The 20,701-nt window shown below is 42.2% G+C and overlaps 1 protein-coding gene across 5 annotated transcripts in view; it reads right to left on the bottom strand.

Annotated features, from left to right (window-relative positions):
• The window catches only part of PTGDR (prostaglandin D2 receptor), a 40,965-nt gene extending 21,117 nt beyond the window's left edge, over positions 1-19,848 (bottom strand). For 2 of the 5 annotated variants that reach the window (XM_088839693.1, XM_088839694.1), the window contains exon 1: positions 18,876-19,848. In XM_088839693.1, the coding sequence (XP_088695819.1) occupies positions 18,876-19,721 (846 nt within the window). In that variant the 5' untranslated portion in view covers positions 19,722-19,848. Of the gene's footprint in view, positions 1-11,421; positions 14,303-17,864; positions 18,119-18,875 lie in introns of those variants that run through there. The other 3 variants (XR_016038220.1, XM_055436074.2, XM_088839695.1) reach the window with 3 other exon arrangements.
• Positions 19,849-20,701: the final 853 nt, after the last annotated feature.

Below are 20,701 nucleotides of genomic sequence, written 5' to 3' on the forward strand. Positions count from 1 at the left end.
GTAGGTGTTCTCTGCTCTTCCCCTGTAGCATACTGGACACCTCCTGACCTGGGGGCTCATCTTTCAGCATCATGTCTTTTTGCCTTTTTAATGCAGTTCATGGGTTCTCACGGAAAGTATACTGGGGTGGTTTGCCATTCATCCTCCTCCAGTGGATCACGTTTTGTCAGAACTCTCCACTATGACCTGTATATCTTGGGTGGCTCTGCACAGCATAGCTCATAGTTTTATTGAGTTATGCAAGCCTCTTTGCCTCGACAAGGCATTGACCCATGAAGGGGATGTAGAGATATACTGTAGCTTTATTGATATAACAAAGATATTAACCCTTTGAGATTTTTTTCCCAGGGCTGTCTGCCCTTTTACTTTAGCTTTTTTTTTTTTGACATAGAGAAGCAGCATATAAACTGTAACTGTAACATGTTTTCAAAGCAAAACATGTCTTGGCTTTAATTAGATGTCACATAATGACCATTGAAGATAATAAAAAGACAAGACATGCTTGATTTTCTCTACAGACAAATTAGGCCCTAGATTAATGTGTTTCAAATCATGAAACAATTACTCCTATATCTTATATTTACTAATCTTTCTCTTCCTCACTGATGTGAGTTGCATTCTTTGTCATGTATATAGTAAGATCTATATTTGGACTTGTCTTTACAAATCTAGCCTTTTCTTTGTACATTCATCACATTATTTTAATTATAATATCTTTATATGATTAAAACAGAATAGGGCTGACCTTCTCACAACTAATTTTTGTTCAGTACTTTCTTCCCTTTTTATTCTCCAAGTGAACTTCAGGATCATTTTGTCAATGTGGGCAAAATTACTCTTCTTTAAAAGAAGTAACTCAGAGGACATTTTGATTGGTATTGTATTAAACTTGTAAATTAGTTATTTTCATATGCAGTTTTCCTAACTAGGAATATAATTAGGAATAAATAACTGGTTACTTTTCCAAGTCTTACTTTATATTTTTATTATAATATGCATTTTTTTCCTTTATAACATCACTACATAATAACTTGTTAAGATTATTCTCAGGCAATATGTATGTTTTATTTGTTATAAACAAGACCCTTTTTTTGGTTTGTTTTTGTATAACTTCTAGTACTTAAGAATGTTATTGATTTTATATATTTTATATTAATCTGTATTTATAAACTTTTATTTATCTTAATAGTTTATCAGATGATTCCTTTATATTTCCTAGATATACAATTTCAGTTTAGAATGATGCTTTTCTTTCTTCTTAGAAAATTCTATGTGTAGAAAAGAGCTAACAAAGCAAGCCTGAGAGTGCCATCATTAGACAGACTTGCTTGCATAGTTGGCCCTTGGCTGGCTTCTGGGAACTTGAACTTTGGGAGGGTTTCCATCATTCTCTAAGTGATAAGGGTCGTTTAATATTTTTAGACTGTGCAAAATGTATGGCTTTCCACTTTCCTTCTAAAAGTCTGAAATTTTGTTATGTGCCAGGTAGATGCTGCTTATGTGACCAACTCCAACAAAAACTTGTCCCTAATGAACATCCCTGTGGACAACACTTCATAGGTGTCATCACAACTCATTGTTGGAGGAATTAAGCCACATCTGTGTGACTCCACTGGTGAGGACTCTAGGAAGTTTGTGTCTGGTTTTATCTGCACTTTACCCCACGTGCTTTTTCCCATTGCTGACTGTACTTTGTAGCCTCCTATTATAATAAACCATAGCCACAAGTACAACTATGTGTGAATCTTGTGAGTTCTTCTAGAGAATCCTTGAAGTTGGTGTAATTTGTACCTCTTCTGTGTGGTGCTTTTTGTCAAGTCTAGGTATCGATATAAATGAATCTGCTCTGGGTGACTTCGATGGAGAAAGATTTGGATCCCCTGTATGTCAGTGTGCTAAGTTGATTCAGTCATGTCTGACTCTGCAACCCTCTGGATTGTAGCCCTCCAGGCTCCTCTGTCCAGTGGGATTCTCCAGGCAAGAATACTGGAGTGGGTTGCGATGCCCTCTTCTAGGGGATCTTCCTGACCTAGGGATCGAATCCATGTTTCTTACGTCTCCTGCATTGGCAGGTGGGTTCTTTACCACTAGCGCCACCTGGAAGCCCCTTTAGACCCCTACTGATCTGATTTCCTGACAGCTTCTCTCCTGTGCCCTCTTTTCCTGGGGCTCTGGAAAGTGGACTATGAAAATTACTGGTGCCTAAGGAAATGGCAACCCACTCCAGTGTTCTTGCCTGGAGAATCCCAGGGATGGGGGAGCCTGGTGGGCTTCCGTCTATGGGGTCACATAGAGTCGGACACGACTGAAGTGACTTAGCAGCAGCAGCAGCAGCAGCAGCAGCAGCAGCAGCAGCAGTATCTTCCTACAACTGCAAATTTTTATCAGTGTCATATCTCTGTGATCTTTAATTTTGTTTTGTGTTATCTTCCCAGTTAATTTAATTTGTCTTTCCTACCTCTCCTTCTTCCCCAAAGAATAAGCTTTTGGTTCACTTATATTTTTTCTCCTTCTTTCGTTTATTTGTCTTTATCATTTTAAATCCTATTTTGCTTAGGAACTGTGTTCTTTTTTTATTAAATTGTAAATAATGTTATCTTTTTTATATTAAAAATACTTGGGCCGACAGAGGATGAGATGGTTGGATGGCATCACTGACTCAATGGACATGAGTTTGAGCAAACTCTGGGAGATGGTGAAAGACAGGGAAGCCTGGCATGCTGCAGTCCATGGGGTTGCAGAGTCAGATACAACTGAGTAACTGAACAACAATGGCTTTCCCTCTAAAATACACAATCCTATACTTTTTTTTTTTACGTTCATCAGTTTTAATTATTTACTAAAACAGTGTTAGTTATTTCATTAAAGAGATTCCCTCCCTGTTCCCATGGTTGTTCAATAGTCTGAAAACTTAAAAGAAGTAATATTTTGAGGAATGTAGCAGGCTACACTATTAAGACTAATCCCCCAGATGAAAACAACTAAAAAATGTTTTGCAAAGATTTTAAAAACCTGAAAAGCATAATAAAGATAAGATAGTAGGGATTTATGAGGCCAAAATCTCAGTGAAAATGGGGATCTGGAGGGAGAGTAGAACACTGAGGTTGCTTTTGCCTCTGATGACATCTGCCAACTAAGGAAACTTGGTTATTTTTTTAAGTCCTCTGAGGGCCCATGAATTTAGAAATTAAAGACTTAGTTGTGCAAAGATGGAGAGCGTAAGAGGAAACCTTCCCCTACAAGACTAGGATCCTAAAGGGTTATTATTTCCTCAGGTTAAGAATGAATCAGAAGTAAACCTGCTCACACTCGAATTCTCATTCCAAAGAGACACATGAAAAATAAAATCCTTTGATGCTGAACAGTGCAGAGGGAGTAAAGAAAAGAAAAACCCTACCCCAGGGAAGTTAAAACCACATGCTGGCAGAGACTGTGAGTATGTAACCTGATTCACCTTTCCTGGTTGGTCCAAAAAAGCATCATGCTGTGAACTGGTCTAAAGTAGTCATGGATTGACTCTAGGTGCCTGGCCCAAATACAGATCCTCTCTGGAGGAAGGCACCATCATCCCAGGCCTCAGAATCTCAGAAATACGATCAGTTAACATACTAACAAGCTCATCAGGAAATGAGACACCAGAAGCCAGATTCAGCAGAAATACACCTACAGTGGCTTCAGGTATCCTTCATTATCTACATTCTTATTTTGAATTCCAGAAACTAAATAGATTGAATTTACTAGAATTCCCACTCTGTACAAAAGTTAGCCACATACTGCCCAGATTCAAGAACCTAATATATTCGGATGATGAGATGGTAAAAATCAATATGCAAATGACAGACTAACATTCTATAAATGGGGAAAAGACTTTAACAGATCTTCACAGACAAGGATATCCAAATGCCAATAAACACATGAAAAAGTGCATACGGGAATATGCAAATTAATACCACAGTATTATACCGCTATACAGTCCCAGAAAGCTAAATCGAATTAGAAAGATGATATGTCAGGTATTGATGAATATGTGGATTGACTGGAAATTTCATACAGTGCCATGGAAGTAGAACCTAATAAAGTCCATTTTGAAAGACTGCTTGCAGTATGGGTCAAAGACAAAACCTATGACTTAGCAATTGCATTCACAGTTGTTTCCTTAACAGAACTGTATGCTTATGCATACAAGATGTGTACAAGAATGTCTATTACTATCTGTAATAGCCACAATTAGAATATCTTGAATGTATATCTTCAATGGAGTGGATTAATCTATTGTGATAAATTCATACTGTGGAAGACAGTGAATGACAATGAAAATAAATAAAATATAGCTATCTGAACAACATGGATGCATTTCATAAGCATAAAACTGAATGAAAAAAAAGCCAAATACACACTGTGTGATTTTTTCCTATGTAAATAAAGTTCAAAAGCAGACAAAATAAACATATAATATTAAAAGTCAAGAAAGTAGCTATCCTTTGTGAGTGAGGTTGGTAGCTAAAAGGGGATTTTTAGAGACATGGGATTCTGGTGATATTCTGTTTCTTAATTTGGGTGCTGGTTAGCTACCGTGCTTAATTTGTCTACTTATAATTTCTAGACTTTTCTGTATGTACAAGTTAATAAAACCCCCAAATTTTAAAAGAGACACTGAAGAAGACATAAGTAAATTGGGAGATACACCAAACTGATAAATTTATCAATAGATCAGGTGAAATCCCAGTAAAAATCCCAGCAGCTTTTTTGTTTGTTTTTGGTGTAACTTGGCAATCTTATTTTAAAGTTTCTGCAGAAACACAAAGCACTAAGATTAGTAAGGTCCTTGAAATTCTTGGAAAAGAATTAAAAGAAAAAGATGGATTTAGTGAACCAGGTACTGTAAAATTGCAGTAACTAAGACAACAAGCTAATGGAATAGTATAGAGAGACTGAAAACAGAACACATATTTAGAAACTTGGTATATGACAGGATAATATTTAATATCAGTGAGGAAAGGATGGATTTTTTTTATAACAAGTTCAATTGGAGACAACTGGTTATTTATATGGTAAAAATACAGAATTGCATATCTATATCACACCATACACAAAATAAATTATAGGTGGGATAAAACCTAGGAGTGAAGGCAAAACTATAAAGCCTTTATAAAATAATGTGGAAAAATATTTCATCATTCCAGATTAGGAAAGAAATTTCTCAAGCAGGACATGAAAAGCTGAACCATAAAAGAAAAGCTTAATAAATTAGATTCCAATAAATAAAACTTCTATTCATTAAAAGTCACCATAAAGAGACTGAGAAAGATTACAGAAGGGGAAAATATTTTTGCGACACATGTCACTAACAGAGTAACCACATACAGTGAAGTGGAAGTCGCTCAGTCGTGTCTGTCTCTTTGTGACCCCATGGACTATACAGCCCATGGAAGTCTCCAGGCCAGAATACTGCAGTGGGTAGCCTTTCCCTTCTCCAGGGGATCTTCCCAACCCAGGGATTGAACCCACATGCCTCCTACATAATAGGTGCTTTTCTAACAAGGCTAACAACATATAGGACATATACACATCAGTAAGAAAAGACAGACATTGCATGACAAACCTAGGCAAAAGACTTGAACAAAAATTTTATAAAAAGAGAATTTCCAAACTTCCAGTTTACAATAGAACATTATTCAGCGTAGATATCATATGAACTGCAGCTATACAGTGAGGTGAATCTCAAACATAATATGTAGTGGAAGCTGCACAATTTCCCTTTCCAGGCCAGGGCACCCACCCCTCAGCTCCTGTATTGGCTGATAATGGTTCACAGGTGGCCCCTGCTCTGGAAAATTGTCCTCTTTTAAAAATAAAATTATTTATTTATGGCTGTGCTGGGTCTTTGTTGCTATGTGTGCTTTTCTCTAGTTGTGGCGAGTGGGGGCTACTTTCTACTTGCAGCTTCCTACTGCGGTGGCTTCTCTTGTTGTAGAACACCAGCTATAGGGCATGTGGACTCTGTAGTTGCAGCTCCCTGGCTCCAGAGCAAAGGCTTAATAGTTGTGATGCATGGGCTTAGTTGCCCTGCGGCATATGGGATCTTCCCAGATTTGGGGCTGAACCTACATCTCCTGCATTGGCAGGCGAATTCTCTACCACTGAGCTACCAGGGAAGCTCCTGGAAAATTACACTTGACCTGAAGGGCACCCCCAGTGCACCCTGGCCAAAGACTGCTTATGACCTGTGGGTCCAGCACTGTGGTGTTTTTGCTCAGGGAGTAGGCTGCAGCTGAGACTTCATCTTTGCTTAGCGCTTGTAACTGCCCTGTCCAAGCTTCCTTCACTGCCTTTCTTCTGAGAACACGAGCTCCACAGATCACACACACCTGAAGCCCTGTCTTGTGTCTGCGTGGGAGGAATCTGATCTGAGACACAGTGCTAAGCCTAGGCAGAAAGATATAAAAGAGTACATATTTTATGATGCACTCTCAGGTGGTAAAGTAACAAAAAGTGAAGACATGTCATCCCAATGTCAGGATAATGTTCACCTCTGGTTCTGTTTCTTGACCTGCATGGCATTTACTTGAATGTTCACTTTATTATTTAAACAATATATGCACGTTTTATGCACCATTTTAGTATGTAATCCATTTCCTAATGAGAGCTTCCCTTTAGACATAATCTCTGGTAATGTTATTCTGTGAATGAATGCCCTTTGCTTAGTTTTATTTCACAATGAAACAACTGTTAGGCTTAGACCCAATAAGCATCTGCATGAGGATAAAGAAGCAGCTCCTCTGGAGGAGTATCTTTCCGTCATGGGCCAAAGGCTCCTCACTGCCATTAATACTACGAGCATGTGAAGTAGTGAGTTGTGATGATTGCCTGAACAGAAGTATTGTAATGGAAGTATTACAGATAACACGCTTTGGGGAGTTAGGTGTCAGTGAGTACAACTGAAAAGATCTGAGAACCAGAGGTCGGAGAAACATTATGAATGGAGTCTTCCTTGTGTATTTTTTGGTCATTTGGCCAGTATTTTCTTTTTTTTGGTGGAGCAGTGGTTCTTGAACTTGAACATACATGAGAATCACCTTAAAGCAGACTGCTGGGCCCAGCCCCAGAGATTCTGATTGTGGGGGCAGGGCTGGGTAATGTATGTTTCTAACAAGTTTCAGGTGATGCTGAGGCTGCTGGCCCAATATCAAGTTTTGAAAAGTGCTGGCATAGAACACAGAAATCATCAGTTAAATGAGCAAGAAGGTTGTGTGGCTAGTGAGTGTCTAGGACCATCATACTGCTTTTTTTTTTTATTGGAGGCAAATTACCTTACATTAATATATTGGTTAGTTTTGCCATGCATTGACACGAATCCGCCCCGGGGGTACATGTGTTCCCTTTCTTGAAACGCCCTTCCACCTCCCTCTTCCCCATATCCTCCCTCTAGGTCATCCCCGTGCCCCAGCCCCAAGCATCCTGTATCATGCATCGAACCTGGACTGGTGAGTCATTTCACATATGATAATATACATGCTACAATTCCATGCTCCCAAATCATCCCACCTTCACCCTCTCCCACAGAGTCCCAAAGACTGTTCTATATACCTATGTCTCTTTTACAGTCTCGTATACAGGGTTAAGGTTACCATCTTTCTAAATTCCATATATATGTGTTAGTATACTGTATTGATGTTTTTCTTTCTGGCTTACTTCACTCTGTATAATAGGCTCCAATTTCATCCACCTCATTAGAACTGATTCAAATGCATTCTTTTCGACAGCTGAAAAATACTCCATCGTGTATATGTACCAAAGCTTTCTTATCCATTCACCTGCAGATGGACATCTAGGTTGCTTCCATGTCCTGGCTATTATAAACAGTGCTTCAGTGAACATTGGAGTACACGTGTCTCTTTCAATTCTGGTTCCTCGGTGTGTATGCCCAGGAGTGCGATTGCTGGATCATATGGCAGCTCTATTTCCAGTTTTTTGAGGAATCTCCACACTGTTCTCCATAGTGGCTGTACTAGTTTGCATTCCCACCAACAGTGTAAGAGGGTTCCCTTCTCTCCACACCCTCTCCAGCATTTATTGCATGTAGACTTTTGGATAGCAGCCATTCTGACTGGTGTGAAATGGTATCTCATTGTGGTTTTGATTTGCATTTCTCTGATTATGAGGGATGTTGAGCATTTTTTCATGTGTTTGTTAGCCATCTGTATGTCTTCTTTGGAGAAATGTCTGTTTAGTTCTTTGGCCCATTTTTTGATTGGGTCATTTATTTTTCTGGAATTGAGCTGCAGGAGCTGCTTGTATAATTTGGAGATTAATCCTTTATCAGTTGCTTCATTTGCTATTATTTTCTCCCATTCTGCCGGCTGTCTTTTCACCTTGCTTAGAGTTTCCTTTGCTGTGCAGAAGCTTTTGATTTTAATTAGGTCCCATTTGTTTATTTTTGCTTTTATTTCCAATATTCTGGGAGGTGGGTCTTGGAGGATCCTGCTGTGATTTATGTTGGAGAGTGTTTTGCCTACGTTCTCCTCTAGGAGTTTTATAGAATCTGGTCTTATATTTAGCTCTCTAATCCATTTTGAGTTTATTTTGGTGTATGGTGTTAGGAAGTGTTCTAGTTTCATTCTTTTACAAGTGGCTGACCAGTTTTCCCAGCACCACTTGTTAAAGAGACTGTCTTTTCTCCATTTTATATTCTTGCCTCCTTTGTCAAAGATAAGGTGTCCATAGGTCCGTGGATTTATCTCTGGGCTTTCTATTTTGTTCCATTGATCTATATTTCTGTCTTTATGCCAGTACCATACTGTCTCATCATACTGCTTTTATTCGTGGGATCCCTTCTCTCCCCAAAAGTTTCAGGAGTACCTGGCCTAGTCAGCCTTTGATGGACTTTGGAACTAAGTTAATAGTCTTAATCACTAGCCCTTTATTAACATGGCTGGGTGGTTGTTGTCATTGTTCAGTCGTGTCCAACTCTTTGCAAGCTGGGTAATATATAATTAAAATCCACAGTGGACCCAGAAGCTTCATTAGCGTCGTAACAGCGATCTTCTATCCAGGTATACTGGCAATGTCAGGAAAAAAAGAAACAGACTTTTTTTCAGAATTCTTCCCTCTCCTAACTTATTCCTGAGTATATTGAAAGAAGAAAAGGCACAGGTGGGTCATAAGTTGGAATCCTCCCTATCAGCTCTACCTATTATAAAGCTGTACAACTCACCTTTCCCTGGCGGGGCCTGAATTCACCTCCTCCTCTCCTCTGTCCCTCTCTGGAGGCCTGGTGCTCTGGGCCTGCATAGTTGGCACTTTTATGCTTCCTCCCAGTAGAAAGATCATCAAAGGGGGCCCTTTCTTCTGAGCTGGTGCATTCCACGTACAGACAAGCAGCCAGGCAAGCGAGTCCTTGTCTGCATGCTCAGTTGTGTCTGACTCTTTGCGACCCCTTCACTGTAGCCTGCCAGGCTCCCCTGTCCATGAAATTTTCCAGGCAAGAATACTGGAGTGGGTTGCCATTTCCTACTCCAGGGGATCTTCCTGACCCAGGGATCGAACCAGTGTCTCTTGCATCTCCTGCACTGGCAGGCAGATTCTTTACCACTGTGCCACCTGGGAAGCCCAAGCAGGTCCTACTCATGTCCTTAACCAGCACGCTGGTCTAGTGCATGGACTGTACAACCTCATCAGGCCTCCATCTGCCCATCTGCAGTCCATGCCACGAGCATGACCTCCCTCAAACTCCATTCTAGCTGCACCCTGGCTTCAAAGCTTACAGTGAGAATATGGGCCCCACAGGAGCTCCAACACTTTGCCCTGGACCCAACAACTTTGACAGTGTGAAAACTGCATCTCTTTTCAGCTTCTTTTCCTGTCACCTCTGCTTATAATTCCCAAGCTACTGCCAAATGGAGCTACTAAGCCTGGACACGCCATACTCCTTTTTTCTTGCATGGTTTTGTACATATTGGTCCTTTAACTTGAAAGCCTGTCCTGCATGCCTTTTCCCCTTGTTTTCGCAGCCAATTTCTATTCATTATTTTAAAAAAGAATTTCACGTGCAAGAAAATTTTACTTATTATTTTAAACTTGAAAAATATGAAGAATTATGGGGAAAATGTCCATAAAAACGATGTGGTCCACAATTTGATTCTCTGTTTTATTTTTTCAAGGTCTTATATATATATACACACACACAAATATATATTTTAATTATGGATCATACCTTAAAATAGTTTATATCAGGCTTGTTCCACAGCATATGACACTGTAAACTTTCTTCTCAATTTTTATAAATTATTTGAAAATATCTTGTTATATGGCTGCATTATTTTCATATATGTGTGTGTGTGTGTGTGTGTATTATACATGAAGAGTTTGTCTAACCCTTGTTTCAGTCATTTAGATGGTTTCCTTTTCATTTTTTTTTGTTATTTTAAACAATGCTACAAGGAAGAGTTTTGCACATAATTGTGACAGCCTCCCTGATTATTTTCTGGAAGAGAATTCTAGAGTGGAGTCACTGGGATGGTAGAAAAGAACACTTTTAGGTTCCTGATATGCAGTGTTGGGTTGCTACTGAGAAAATGTGAACAGGGCTTCCCTGGTGGCTCAGTGGTAAAGAATCTGCCTGCAATGCTGGAGACATGGTTCCATCCCTGATCTGGGAAGATCCCACGTGCTGTGAAGCGGCTAAGCCGGTGCACCACAACCGTTGAGCCTGTGCTCCAGAGCCCAGGAACCACAATTACTGAGCCCATGTACAACAACTAGTGAAGCCCAAGGGCCCTAGAGCTTGTGCTGTATAACCAGAGAAGCCACCGCAACGAGAAGCCTGAGCACTGCAAGTAGAAAGTGGCCCCCACTTGCCACAACTAAAGAAAAGCCGGAACAGCAATGAAGACCCAGCACAGCCATAGATAGATAGATAAATAAATAAATAATTTTAAAAAAAAGAAAGAAAAGGTGGACAAATTTATAAACTCACCAGGGGAGCACCAGTGTTCTTTTTATTTAATAAGAGCCTTTCTGTTATTGACAGTCATAATTATTTTTGTGCATGGTCCTTGATAATTTGATTTTAATTTAGCATTTCTTTGGTTAGACAGGAATTCTTTTTTACATTTATTAACCATATGTATCGGAGAAGGCAATGGCAAGCCACTCCAGTACTATTGCCTAGAAAATCCCATGGATGGAGGAGCCTGGTAGGCTGCAGTCCGTGGGGTCGCTAAGGGTCGGACACGACTGAGCGACTTCACTTTCACTTTTCACTTTCCACTTTCACACATTGGAGAAGGAAATGGCAACCCACTCCAGTGTTCTTGCCTGGAGAATCCCAGGGAGGGGGGAGCCTGGTGGGCTTCCATCTATGGGGTCACACAGAGTCGGACACGACTGAAGTGACTTAGCAGCAGTAGCAGTAGCAACCATATGTATTTCCTCTCATGTGGACTATTTTAGTCCTTTCTTTAGTTTTCAACTGGAGTCAAAATTCCTACTCATCTTCAATACTTGACTTCGGTATCTTCTCACTGTGCGGTTCTGACAACCCTACAGAACTACCCCGAGTTAGGGTTACTGACATCCCCTACCCTATGGAACCCCGAGTTCAGATTTTCTCTTCTAATGGGACTCTGCATGCACATTTATTACTGGGATTTCCATACTCTGTTGTAGCTGTTTACATGCTTGTCTCTCCCACTGGACAAAGAGCAACTTATGGGCCAGAACTAAGTCTTATGTATTTTTTTCCTCAGCACCCAATTGCCTGGCACAAGGTATCTGTCAATTAAAACATTTAATAATATAATGAATAAATAAATGAGGATCATTGAAAAGTTGACTTTTGACTTAACAAGGATGTCATACAGATGGTTTATCTACATTGTGTTAGACAGAAAGGACCACTAATTCCTTGAATAAACCTATGCAAAATTGTTTAAAGTAACGTATTTGCTAAAAGGACAGTCTATAAAAATCCATTCTATTAAACTGCTAGAGAATAAAAGGCTGCTGGTAAACTTTTACTCAAAACAATGAAACAAAACCAAAACATGAAATTCTTTTCTCTCATTTGAAAAAAAGTAATTTTCTTTGCAAAATATTATAAAATTATGTTTATTGATTCATCTGGGAACTTTTCAAATGATCTTGACAATGATCATAACATTTTCTAAAAGGAGAGCATAAAAAAATGAACTTCCTCTGACAATAAAACACATAGGCAGTTACACATTAAGTACACAAGCGAGAGTTAAGGTTGAAAACGAGTGTATATTGCATCACATCACAATCTCAGATTATAATTTGTGTATTCCTGTATTTGACCATTTCACAGTTTTAGTACACACAAAAAATACACGTATATTTCCAGGTTAATACCACCTCTGAGATAAACCAGAGGTAAAAGCTGGGCTGCTGCTAAACTGGAAATAAGGCAAATACTCTGGTCTTTGGAAGGGATGGCTAAATGGGGGTCTCAGGCTATTCAAATGTAGCTGGTTCTCCAGCTCAGAGTCTGTGTTGGGTACAAAGGGACCCCACAGATGCCAAAAGCCCTCTGATGCCCCCGTGTATTCTTCTACCCAAGGTGAAAGTTCTCCCTTCAAGCTGGGTCTACCTACAGTCTCTTGTTTGGTTTAACAGCTGCAGCTGTATTTTCCCCACTTTTCCCTTTTGGTCATAGTGTTGCTAACATTTGTAAACATTACGTACAATTAAAGTGCTTGGTTGTGCTCCATCTGAGCCATATCCTGCTCCAGTTTGAAACTGCATTTCTCAGGAACCTCCATAAGATCTTACCATCTCCACCAAGGGCAGAATATGGCTTCAACAGGTAGGTGTTAAGGTTATTGCCACCACGCTCAGCTGAGGCTGACTGAGTCCTGGTGAGCTTGTCGCTGTGCTGAATGCCCGGCTCTGTTATAGCCATTCATAGTAAACATGCTTTCTGGGAAATTATACATCCCAGTCTTTCAGAGAACAATAAATCCCTCCCCACCAAAGAATCCATCAATATGATAAACCTACAAAATGGAGGTTCCAAAAAACTGAAACATTTTGTAGCCCAATCCCAAATTTTCATGCCTACTGACACCCTCCAAATAAGAAATTGGACTTAAAGGATAAAAGGAAATTTTTTCTTCTTTGGATTGTAGACCATAGTCACCTTGCCTCGCATTTACTTATTTATAGCTTTGGCTCTTCACGCAAGGCAGTGAGCCTTCTCTCAGGGGTTGGCCGGAGAAGGATGCTCCAAATGCCTGATCTAGTTAGATTTTGCACTTCCCTTTTAGGAGGGGCATCTCTAATTCAGGCTGTAGTTGCATCAGTTGGCAAAGAAAAGATTTAAATGGGCAATTGTGATACACAATAAACAAATCAAGTTTCACTAGAAATAAGGAGAATAAGAAAATTTAAGAATAACCTATCCCATAATTGTAAACAGTGGCGTTTCTTCTGGATTTAAATAAAGACCCAGAGGCCTAAGATCTCCTTAAAAAATTAGGGACAAGTACAAACATTGAAACAATCACTATAATCGCTTTAAGACTTTCAACACTGTTTGGGTTAGTTGCTAAGTTGCATCCGACTCTAGCGACCCCATGGACTGTAGCCCATCAGGCTCTTCTGTCCATGGGATTTCCCAGGCAAGAACAGTGGAGTGGGTTGCTATTTTCTTCTCCAGGGGATCTTCCCAACGCAGGGATCGAACCCAGTTCCCAACCCAGAGAATGAACCTGGGTCTCCAGTTTTGCAGGCAGATTCTTTAGAAACTGAGCTACCAGTTTAACTGGTATAACTCAAAATGAAAAACTATTATAACTATTATTAGTTATAATAATAATAGTTATTATATTATAACTCAAAATGAAAAACTCCACTGAACTGATTCATGAATACAGAGGGACAACACATTATTAAGAATGAACAAACAGGTTTGAAAATACATTTAGATATTTTGTTATGGAACATACCTTTTAAGGATATAAATTATAAGGTTTTTTTGTGGCTCCTGGTTCTTTGCAGAAGATGTGATGTATTCTTTAGTTTATGAGAGAGGGTAACATAGTTATAGACTGGATTCCATGTTAGTTTGGCAAGAATTGCTGTGCCAATTTCTATACATAAGAGGCCTTATGAAAATCTTGCGAAAAAACATTCGAAACACTGATGTTCTGAAAATGATGAAAATCCAAGGGTCCACAATTGAGATCACAGAGAAAAAGCGCAAGGCTCGGAGGTCTTCAATTTCTTCAGCAGTTCCATTTTGCTGGGGAACAGCTTTAAATGCTCCATAGTAAGCACGATACTGTTTTAAAGAAAAACATTAGATTAGGATAGCAAAAGGTCTATGACCGCGATAAATTCCCTTACTTCACTTAGGAAACATTATTTTTCCATAAGAATATGGCAGCTTGCCTTGTGATATTCATTTTGGCCACTGTCATGGATGGGTGCAAGTGAGGAGCCAGGGAGGTGCAGGTCCTTCTGGAAGCCCCAGGCTAATCTCTGGAGCTAGTCTGCAGGCAGTCAGAGCTGCAGGGCTAGCATTACCTGGTGCAGAGGAAAAGCTGAAGTGGGATAGATCCAGTCCACTGAATTGTTTACAAACAGGGTCACCAGACTCCCAAAGATACTAAATTTCTTCCCTTCTTTCTTCTGCCTCCTTCCTGTCCTAGATTCTTAGCACAGAAATAAGTCACACGTGAAATGTCGCATGTGTGGAGGCACCAATGAAACAGAAACGTCCCTTTCTCTGAACTTTTTTAATTGAAGTATAACTGATTCACAATGTTTCAGGTGCACAGCATATACACACACAGATGCATATATATATACACACACACACATATACATCTGTGTGTGTATGTGAATATATATACACATATATGTGTGTGTGTATATATATCCTTTTTCAGATTCTTTTCCATTATACGTTACTATAAGATACTGAATATAGTTTTCTCTACTATACTGTAGGTCCTTTATCTATTTTACATATAGTAGTATTATCTGTTAATCACAAATTCCTTATTTATCCCTCCCCCCAATTTCTCCTTTGATAACCATAGTTTGTTTTCTATGTCTGTGAGTCCATTTGAAACAAACTTTTAATCAATGTGAAAAGGCAGGAAATATTCCAGTGGAGGGGCTTCCCAGGTGGCGCTAGTGGTAATGAACCCTCCTGCCAATACGGCAGATGTAAGAGACATGGGTTCGATTCCTGGATGAGGAAGATCCCCTGGAGGAGGGCATGGCAACCCATTCCAGTATTCTTGCTTGGAGAATACTGGACAAAGGAGCCTGGCAGGCTACAGTCCATAGGGTCATACGGAGTCAGACAAGACTGAAGCGACTTGCATGCATGCATTCCAGTGGAAAGACAGGAGACAACTCATGTAAATTAGTTATTCTCAGCACAGATGCTCTTTCTGTGGTTGGCATCCTCTTTTCAGACTAGGAAGAAACCTACAACATTCCAGGCACTATAATTCAAGGACCGAAAGATAAGCCTACATACCTGTGCCCAGCCACTCCTATTGTCTTGCTCTTCCCTGAGGTCTCTGGCCTCTGGGTAGCCCTGCAAACTGCCTCATCCCTTTCCTGCCATTCAGTCAACACTGCTGTTTTTACCAGCACTGCCACTGCCTCCCACTTGGTTGGAGGCCGACCGCTTTTTCTCAATACCCTTACATCCCCCAAGCCCGCTGAGATTTTTAAATTCATAATGAGACAAAATAGACGCTAATGGACCAGAAAGTATGCAAACTCAACATTAATGGGAGGGGATACAAATAAGTGCACGGACCAAACCCATTCAAGGCAGTCAGGGATGTGAGAAGATGTATGTTCCCATAATTGTTTCCTTACCTTTTTATTCTCTTTTTGGTAGAGCATTTCAGCAGGCTCAGATACTCCCATCTAGTGCACTTAGGAAAACAGAGGTTATCTGGAAGCCCTCCCCCATTATAACTGTTCAATAACACAAAGAGTAATAATAATGGCTAATGCCCACACAGTTTCATATTCCTAGGCACCATTCTAAGCATTTTACTTTAAAAAGTTTGTTTCATACTCACAAAAATCCTGTTAAATATGTTCATTATCTCCATTTGACAGATGTGGGAATTGATCATGTGCCCAAATCCTACCTTTTTTCCAAGCCAACCTAAAGAATTACCCCCATCTCAAAGCCTCTTTGAAGTGATGGTTAAGCTTATCAGCTTTAGAGTCTGGCTACCCAGGTTAGATAGAATCCTCTCACTGGCTATGACATTTCAGGCAAGTTACTCTGCTTCATCATCTACACAATGGGGACAATCGAACCCATTTTCCAGCATTGTTACAAAATTCTAATGAGATAGTATGAGTAAAACCTTGAGAACAGGTCCTTGCATATAATAATAATTCAATAATTAGCTAGCATTACTGTCTTATCAATTAGGAGTTAATCCTTTTCTTTTCTAAACTCTTTTCTGGCCCTACTTACTCCCTCTCACCCCCAGGATTATAGCTCTGTGAGCAGATGTGAGGTTTTTCTCATTTTAATCCCCTGCAATGAATTACAGTGCCTGGAATGTTGTAGGTTCCAGATCTGAGACGAATGAATAAATGGATGGCAACAGGCTACACACTTGAGTCGATTGAAAAAGGAAACACTTCATATGACTTAAATCTTTATATTTGCTCCTTTCTCCTCAAAGTGGAGTCCAGAAAGATATAATTCTTACTATTTGAGAATGCTTGATTAGTTGGCATATGGGTAACTGAACGATGTTTAAATTATGAAGACAAATCATTTTATTTCTATGTAGTATTCATCAATATCAATTATCCTGCATATTAAGTTATTTCAATTGATATTTTCAAGTCACTTGATTTGTATTAGAAATGTAATATTTATTCTACAAATGGCCTTTTAATTTTATTTATTTTGGGGGTTTAATGAAATTATGACAAATTTATTCACTTCTGCTGCTGCTGCTAAGTCGCTTCAGTCGTGTCCGACTCTGTGCGACCCCACAGACAGTATCCCACCAGGCTCTACTGTCCCTGGGATTCTCCAGGCAAGAACACTGAAGTGGGTTGCCATTTCCTTCTCCAATGCATGAAAGTGAAAAGTGAAGGTGAAGTCGTTCAGTCGTGTCCAACTCTTAGCTACCCCATGGACTGCAGCCCACCAGGTTCCTCCGCCCATGGGATTTTCCAGGCAAGAGTACTGGAGTGGGGTGCCATTGCCTTCTCCGTTATTCACTTCTGAAAGTGATCAAAATGCATACTCTATTCAAGATATTTGTTTGAACACAATCTAGACTTTCAAAAAAATCTCTGATGATCAATAGTATTCCCTAGAAGATACTTTATAAAGCTGCTCCTATAAGAGAGGGTTGACTAAGAAACATACTCAGAATATACAACAGGCTTGTTTAGAGAATGCAGTCCATTACAGGGAAAATCAGATGGGAAGAGTGCCCTCTGCTGAAATTAGTGATCCATGAAAAAATGTTGCTGGTGCAGCTCTCTGGATACTTAGCCCTGATTTGCTAACTCCTGCTTCAGAGTGTGTTTCTTCAAATGTGATCTCCACATCAGCAGGTGAAGTGGAGGACGCTGAATTCTTCAAAAATGTCTGAATCAGCAACTGGAGAACAGAGCCAGCCATGTTTTTAAAAGCACTGCTGATGAGTCTGAGTGTGTTAAAGTTTGAAAACCATTGCTAAATATCTCCACCTATATCTTTATCTCTTTGTTTATATAGCTATATGTTTATTTATTTTGGGGAGTTCGATCCTAATCCAGACAACTATTGGCCCAATACTAAGACCTTCATTTAAGGGAAAAATCACATTATATGTCACTTTCATCCACCCTTGAAAGTAATGTCCAAAACTGCTACACTGCCATAAGAAACTTAACTTTCCTATTCACATAAGTCTCAGGGCTCCAAAAACATGGACTTGACAATGAATTTATTTAAACGTTGTTCATGTTGAACAAGTACACTGTGGAGTCAGGAGAGAAAGAGGAGCAATACTTCTAGCCTCAGCTACTCCTAGAAGTCTTGGCAGGGATCACAGGAGGAAATACCTTCAAAACGACGAAGTAATTCAATCTGCACCACCACCTGCATCAGTAAATTGAAACCCAAGATAATGGCTCTCATATCACCTCGCTTGCCAAGATAGAAACAACACTGGTCGAGACAGGTTATCAGAACGACACAACCAGTTGAAACCTTCCTCCACACCTGCTAGTCCAAACAGCCTTTCCGCCTCTGCAGCCACTATCCCCTGAAGCGGCAGCACGGGAAAGGGCGCCCTCCACTCCTCAAAGTTTACACACCAGTTAAAAAAAAGACTAAACTAAACCTACGCTTTTAGTCACTCGCATCTGCAAATCACTTTGGCAGGATTACACCTTTCCATGCCAACACCGGGGCGAGGGGTGGGTGGGGTGGGAAGAACGCCCAGATGTCATTTGCGCATTTCTGCGGCCACTAAAATCATGGGCAGGTGTAACGAAATAAAACCTCGCTTAGCCATCGGAAAGTGGGAAAGGACTCGTACTGCCGAGGAAACCAAGTTCTGCTTCTCAAAGTTCTGAGGTGCAAAAATGGTCCTGAGACCATCTCAGAGCACTGGAGAGGTTCTGCTGGGCTAAGGGGACACAGTCCGGCTCCTGCTTTCCCTAAATTTCTGTGGCTTTACCTCTTTTCGCTCAACAAATTAGATTCTCTCTCCTGAGGACTGCGGAGGGAACAAACCCTCGGGTCTCCGGGCGCAGCTTCTCTTGCACCGCGCCCAGCACGCCCCACCCGTCCCTCCCCTCTCCTGCGGCCCACCGCGCGTCAGTCTCCTGCAGCTTTAGCGCGGACGACTCACAATTAAAGGCAGGGAGCACATCGTGAAGAGCACCGTCATGAGGGCTAGCAGCAGGAGGTGATCCAGCTCCTCCAGGTGCAGCGGGGTCGCCTCTCTCTCGCCGGCGCCCGGCTCGGCTCGTTCCCTGGGGCCAGGACGCAGGAGTCGCCGCAGCCGCCGGTGCATGGCATAGAGATTGCGCATGGCGCTCAGGTTGCACAGCACGATGGCGAGAACCAGCAGCAGCATGAGGCTGGCGTAGAGCACCGAGTAGCTCAGCACCGACAGCGAGCGGTCCTCGTGGACCATCTGGAAGAAGCACCAGGTGCCAGGGCAGTACTGCACAAACTTCCCGAAGCCCACGAAGGGCAGCGCGCAGAAAGCGAGGCAGAAGGCGCCCACCACCGGCGCCACCATTGCGCCCCGGCGCGGGGTGAGGTGCCGTCGATAGAAGAAGGGGTGCCCCAGGGAAAGCCAGCACTCCAGGGCCATGGCCAGCAGCTGCAGCGTCGAGGCGAGCCCGAAGAAGGACATGAAGAAGGCGAAGGCTTGGCACAGAGAGTTATCCGATCCGGGCACCAGCCCCCGCAGGCTCCGGTTCTGCGCGTAGGCGGACAGCACGAAGGGGCTCACGAGGCACTTGCCCAGGAGGTCTGTGAGCGTCAGGCCGACCACCAGCACGTGGAAGACGGAGGGTGGCGGGCGCGGCGAGCGCGGCGGGCACGACCCCAGACCGGAGCGCGCCAGCAGGCCCAGGGCCAGCAGGTTGCCCACGAGGCCCGTGCTGAAGAGCACCCCGCCCATGGTCGCCGAATTGCCCTTCTCCACCGACGTGCTGTTGTGGCAGCGGTAATACAGCGGCCTCATGACCAGCGGCGCGGCTAGCCGGAGCGCAGGCTGCGGGAGGCCCGGGGTTGCGGAGGTCCGGGTGCAGAGAAGCCTCCCGGCCGCTCCGCGCGCGTCTCTGCCGGAGAGGCTGCGCCGCCGAGGAAGCTGCGCGGGCGGCGGGGTGTCGCCCACGGCAGGCGCCTCCTATCCAAACTCTCAGGTCACACCCCGCCCCTCGGGGCGGGACGCGCGGCGGGGCGCGCAGCCGGCACTGGCTTTGCAGGACGCTCTGGGTCCTGAGCAGCGAGACAGACCCTCAAGCCCAGAGTCGGGGGACACAAAGAAGTAGGTAGACTGAGCGCCCAAGGCCAGTCCTTCTTGCGAGGCAAGAGAAAGTACTGAAATGGAGGGGAAATTAAGCGGCAGCCACGAGGGTGCAGAGGGGTGAGAGGAAGTGGTGGTGGTAGGACTCTGAAGTCGAGCGCCGGTGGGGTGCTCAGAAAGCGCGACACTAGTTTTCACCTTAGTGGTTCGGGGAGCGGAAAAGGTAACCAGCCTTCACGTTAACACCTATGTCCTGAAACAGGGTCTTCTAGATCCTGGGAGAGCAACAATGAGCTTCCTTCCCTAGGTGAGGAAACACACCTTGGAAGGTCACGTCACCTCTTAGGGTGACAGAGCTAGTAGTTGGTCGAGCTGTCCCTGAAACCCGGATCTGCTATTGAAAGAGTCCGTCTGTCTTGCTTCCACGGTTTGTCCTCTCAAGATTTCAGGGAAGTGGCTCCAGGGGAAACCAACAGGAGATGGTGGGTGGCATGAATCACGGTGACTGTGCAGACGTGATAAGAGGATGGTTAAGAACGCTGATGATATCAGACCTGGATTTAAGTCCTGGTTCTGCTACTCATTGCCCGTGTGACCCTGAGAGACTTGCTTAACCTCGCGAGAGGTAGCCATCTAACGGCTTGTTTGCCTCGAAACACAGGGATGATGTGTGTAAAGTGCAGACACATAGGAAG

The sequence above is a fragment of the Moschus berezovskii genome, chromosome 9 (genome assembly GCF_049115385.1).
Source record: "Moschus berezovskii isolate FMDL1 chromosome 9, NW_MosBer_1.0, whole genome shotgun sequence".
Classification (NCBI taxonomy): Eukaryota; Metazoa; Chordata; class Mammalia; order Artiodactyla; family Moschidae; genus Moschus; species Moschus berezovskii.